Source organism: Poecilia mexicana, unplaced genomic scaffold (genome assembly GCF_051168715.1).
Source record: "Poecilia mexicana isolate PSO_F unplaced genomic scaffold, ASM5116871v1 scaffold_18, whole genome shotgun sequence".
Classification (NCBI taxonomy): domain Eukaryota; kingdom Metazoa; phylum Chordata; class Actinopteri; order Cyprinodontiformes; family Poeciliidae; genus Poecilia; species Poecilia mexicana.
Window position 1 is genome coordinate 14,008,576 of NW_028263387.1, and position 4,640 is coordinate 14,013,215.

Consider the following 4,640-nt stretch of genomic DNA (forward strand, 5'->3'; position numbering starts at 1 on the left):
CGCTTCCTTATAAACTCAGTTTGGCGCATTAATGTAATTTCCTGTATCGGTCCCGTGACTTGAAACCAATACGCGGACCGACACGGGTTTTGGTCTGTGGGCTTGACGCATGCGCCGACTAGTAGACCGGACCCATCACTAGTAAGGGCCGTTTCTTATAATCTGGCTGTTTAATGTTCTTGTCTAATTGGATCTCTTTTGTGTGTAGGTTGGCCTGCTGCTGTTTCAGTTTTTTATTTTTTCAGTCTTTGATTTGTTTCAGTTTTGTTTTAGTTTACTTATTTTTGGATAGTTATTGTTGATTAAAATGACTGTCTTTCCTTTTTTTTTCTTTCTTTTTTTCTTTTGTTTAGGGAAAGGGAGTTTCTATTGTCCAGCCCCCTGGCTTGTTTTAAACCGGGACCTATGCTGTCCCTGGGTCCTAAGCTGTTTTTAGATTGAGGAGACTAGTGGAAGGGGAGTTTGTTTGTTTTTTTCCCCCCTTTTGCTGTATTCACCAGAAATTTCTGAGTGTGTTTTTGTTGGGGAACACTTAGGTGCATTTAGTTGTATTTGTGTTTTCTTTATTATTCCTCCCCCAAACAGTGTAATTTTATCTAATTGGGTTTTAATTATTTTTCTGCTGGATCCCAGGGCCAATATAGACTCCCACTTGTGGTCACTTGGTATAATAAAATAAATCGTGACTATTTTTGCTCATGAAACATTTGTGAATTCAATAAACTGTTTTTAATCTGCATCAGTGCCTCTGTCAATTTTTACAAACTTATCTGTGTGATCTGGTTAAAAAGAGGATCTAAAGCTGTTACCCAAGGTCACACATAATTTAATGAAAGCCTTTCATAATGATGGTGGCGTCAGTTATAGGAATTCGCCTTGCAATCGGTGGATTGCCAGTTCAATGCCTGTTCAACCTTTGAGATTTCAGTGCGATTTTAAAATGGTATAAATTAAGAAACTAAAATGTCACAAGATCATTCTAGTCTTTGTAAAATTTACTTTTGCAATCTGGTTACATCATAGATATAAACATCAGCAAAATTTCAAATTTTAGCCGATTAATACAGTTAATTTTAGGGTAATTAACTGCTGGCAATATTAAAAAATATGTCTATAAATTTTACAATTACTTAGATTTCTACAATAGATTTCTGTATTTACGACATTTCCTGACTGTCAAAATCACTTGAAATGTATGCTCATTGGGTTATTGTAATTCCATGTATTTTCTATGGTAATTTTTATTTTATTTATTTTTTTGCAGTGTTTGTGTGGCCATCAAAGCCCTGATCTCATTCCTATGGAGAAATTGTGGGAAGATCTGACAAGGTGTGTGCAAGTGAGGTGGCCTACAAAATGGACTCAGACCCACCAACTCTCATCAGGAGGAATGGGCCAGAACTCCAGCAAAATGTTGTGTGAAAACCTGTGGAAGAAAACCCTAAAGGCTTGACACAAATCATGTAGTTTAGTAAATCGAAATAATGTTTAATTCTAACTAAGGTAAAATGATAAGTTTGGTTTGTAACTTCAGACGGAGAGGAGAAAAGATAATTTAAAATATAAAAACGATTCCACTGCATTATTGTCTTATTTTTATTAAACTGACAGGTATACACTTTACAGAATACTTAGTGTTATAAATACAATTAAAAGGAAAAGAAAAACTGGACAATCATACAATACATTGCTCAGACAGCTTATTTTTGGTAAATCCTACAATATTTATTGAGAGAGAAATATTACTAAATAATCCTTCAAGAAATACCTTCATGTTTAATTTTAAAGATAATAAATTAATTCAATGACACAGAATAATTAGTTTTGCATAAACAAAACAAAATTGACATGAGGAAATTATCAAGTTTCAATGAATGTTTTAAAGTTCAAAGTGAATCTTGGTCCGGAATTAGAACAACATTCTTGCTCATACAAGCAATAATTGAGATTTTCATGCAGATTTTCCTTTGGAAACCAGCAGAGACGTTATTGCTGTGTTGAAAGAAGCCATGACAACAGGATCAAGCTGAATGCAGTGATGAGGCTGATTGTGTGGCTTGTTCCACTTGATGTTTCTGTGCGTAAAATAAGACAAAAAAAACCTTTTACATCAATAAACTCCTTCTTGATGTCATAGATCTTGTATCCTTAACGTGTTAATCTATATTTTCTATAGTTTGAATGTAATTTAACTTACGTGTGCCATCCACAAAAATGGAAGTGATGTCAATGTTGAAAGCTGTGACGGTTGAATTTGCTTTCACCAAAACATCTCTGATTTGGGCGCTATTGGGTTGGGATGCTGTTGCAAATTCAAGGTCAATGTTGTTGATTGATCCATTACTGCAGAGGTAACAACATTTCAGTTAATCTGTGCACATTCATATTAATCAGTCTTCAGAATTTATATGCAACTCATACCTGAATGAAATCACGATGAAATTGCGGTAAGAAGAGAACGCTGCCTGGAAGAGTGGTACAAGCTGCAGAAAGACAAAAAAGTGTTTTTCTATTAATGGTGAATTTTAACATTGGATACTTCAAAATATAATTGCAGGAATCAGGCTTGAAGCTCGTGAAAAAGCAGTAAAGGGAATTCAAATCGATCCAGAACAATTTCTCATGTCATATTGCCAGCTCGTCATATTGGCTTGATAAAACATGTTCAAACCAATTTTTTTTTCATCATTGTTTTCGATTCATGCAAAAAATAAACATGGAACATGTTTTTGAGTCTGTGTGACATTGTATGGATATTTTATATTTGTTGCCAAAGCACACAGATATGAAGAAAGAAAACTTGATGCATTATTTCATTTAGTTAAATGTTTTATGCATTAATGCAAATATTTCACAGCCATCTCAAATAATACTTACATTGGTCTTCAAAAGGTCAGCTCGATTTATGAAAGCTGTAGATTTTGGGTCCAGCAACTCGGTGGTAAATGTCTCTCCTGCTGACCTAAAAGTCAGTTGCTTTGTCACCGTTGACTCCACAGTTGTAGTGGTGGTTGGTATAGTTGTAGTTGTTGTTGTTGTGGTGTTTGGTTTAGTTGTAGTAGTTGTTGTTGTTGTGGAGGGGGTTGTGGTGTTTGGTTTAGTTGTAGTAGTTGTTGTTGTGGTGGTGGTTGTCATAGTTGCATTAGTAGTTGTAGTATTTGTAGTGGGAGCAGAGGTTGCCAAAGGTGTTTCTACCAGAAACATAAATAACATAAAATTAGCCATTACTTGTCACAAATTGAGTCCCTGTTGGTTTTCATCAAAATTAAACAGACAAGTAAACTGGTCAAAAAGACAAATATCAATGCTTCTAAAAAGAGCTACAATGCTATGTTCTTGTGTAGTGTAGAACTCTTTTACTTACTTATTAGACTGATGGTGCTAGGAATGAATGTAACGTTGAACGTAGTGCTGTTTATCGCGTCGACTAGGGTTTGTTGTACATCTTCATTTTTTGGGAGATTTTCAGTAGATGTAGTTTTATTAAATTCCAGACCCACTTCTGCTTCAGTACTATTCATTCGTGTAAAAACTAGTAGAGAACTTCTGCAACATAACCATAAATAAAGCAAGTTAAGAAAAAAACTGAAAATAAAAAAGTAGCAACCTATAGTATTTTGGCTCTTTTTATTCAAATAACGCAAATCATCATTAAAATCATAATTATGCTTGTAGAAAGAGAAGAAGTAACAAACATTTTAAATCTTACCTAAATGCAATGACAAAACTACGAATGAAGCGGAATCCAAACTTCTTTCTGTAGATGATGTCATACTGTGGAACAAAACATTGAGTGAAACCATAAGAACAATGTATAAATCTGTATCATTCAAAATAGATGTTTACTGAATTTTTGCAAATATAAAGCACATTTATGTTTGGTACTTACTGTTTCTGTGACTCTTTTCTCAAGATCTTTAAACAATTTGCTGGATTTATTTTCCAGTTGTACATCATATGGTTCAATAATGGTTGCTGCAAGAACATACACTGGAGCAGGAGGTTCAGTTGTAGTTGTCTCTGTGGGGGCAACTGTGGGGGCATTTGTGGGTGGATTTGGGGGAACAATTGTGGATAGAGATGGGGCTGCTGTTGGTATGGTTGGAGCAGCTGTTGGAGCAGCAGTGGTTGTGGTTGGAGATACTGTTGTTGTGGACAGAGCTGCTGTGGTTGTAGTTGGAGCAGCTGTGGTTGTAGTTGGAGCTGTTGTGGTTGTAGTTGGAGATGCTGTGGTTGTAGTTGGAGCAGCTGTGGTTGTGATTGGAGCATCTGTGGTTGTGGTTGGAGCTGTTGTGGTTGTAGTTGGAGATGTGGTTGTGGTTGGAGCTGTTGTGGTTGTAGTTGGAGATGCTGTGGTTATAGTTGGAGCAGCTGTGGTTGTAGTTGGAGATGCTGTGGTTAAAGTTGGAGATGCTGTGGTTCTGGTTGGAGCAGCTGTAGTGGATTGAAGTGGTGTGGTTGTAGTTGGAGTAGCTGTGGTTGTGGTTGGAGATACTGTGGTTGTGGACAGAGATGCTGTGGTTGTAGTTGGAGATGCTGTGGTTATAGTTGGAGCAGCTGTGGTTGTGGTTGGAGCTGTTGTGGTTGTAGTTGGAGATGCTGTGGTTGTAGTTGGAGATGCTGTGGTTATGGTTGGAGCA

The 4,640-nt window shown here is 36.4% G+C and overlaps 1 protein-coding gene across 1 annotated transcript; it reads right to left on the minus strand.

The window, feature by feature from the left end:
• Positions 1-1,578: 1,578 nt before the first annotated feature.
• On the minus strand, positions 1,579-3,960 carry LOC148154077 (uncharacterized). Its single transcript, XM_088015401.1, has 7 exons — positions 3,890-3,960; positions 3,710-3,774; positions 3,365-3,546; positions 2,878-3,191; positions 2,422-2,483; positions 2,198-2,343; positions 1,579-2,075 (listed from the first exon to the last, which is right to left on the minus strand). Exons 3-7 carry the CDS (start codon positions 3,519-3,521, stop codon positions 1,987-1,989), a joined length of 768 nt encoding a protein of 255 aa, XP_087871527.1. The 5' UTR covers positions 3,522-3,546; positions 3,710-3,774; positions 3,890-3,960; the 3' UTR covers positions 1,579-1,986.
• Positions 3,961-4,640: the final 680 nt, after the last annotated feature.

Coding starts and splice junctions, on each gene's coding strand:
- LOC148154077 (XM_088015401.1), bottom strand. CDS start 3,521: ATGAATAGTACTGAAGCAGAAGTGGGTCTGGAATTTAATAAAACTACA. Junction 3,192..3,364: donor TAGCACCATCAGTCTAATAA/GTAAGTAAAAGA, acceptor TGTTTCTGGTAG/AAACACCTTTGGCAACCTCT. Junction 2,484..2,877: donor CTGACCTTTTGAAGACCAAT/GTAAGTATTATT, acceptor GTCTTTCTGCAG/CTTGTACCACTCTTCCAGGC.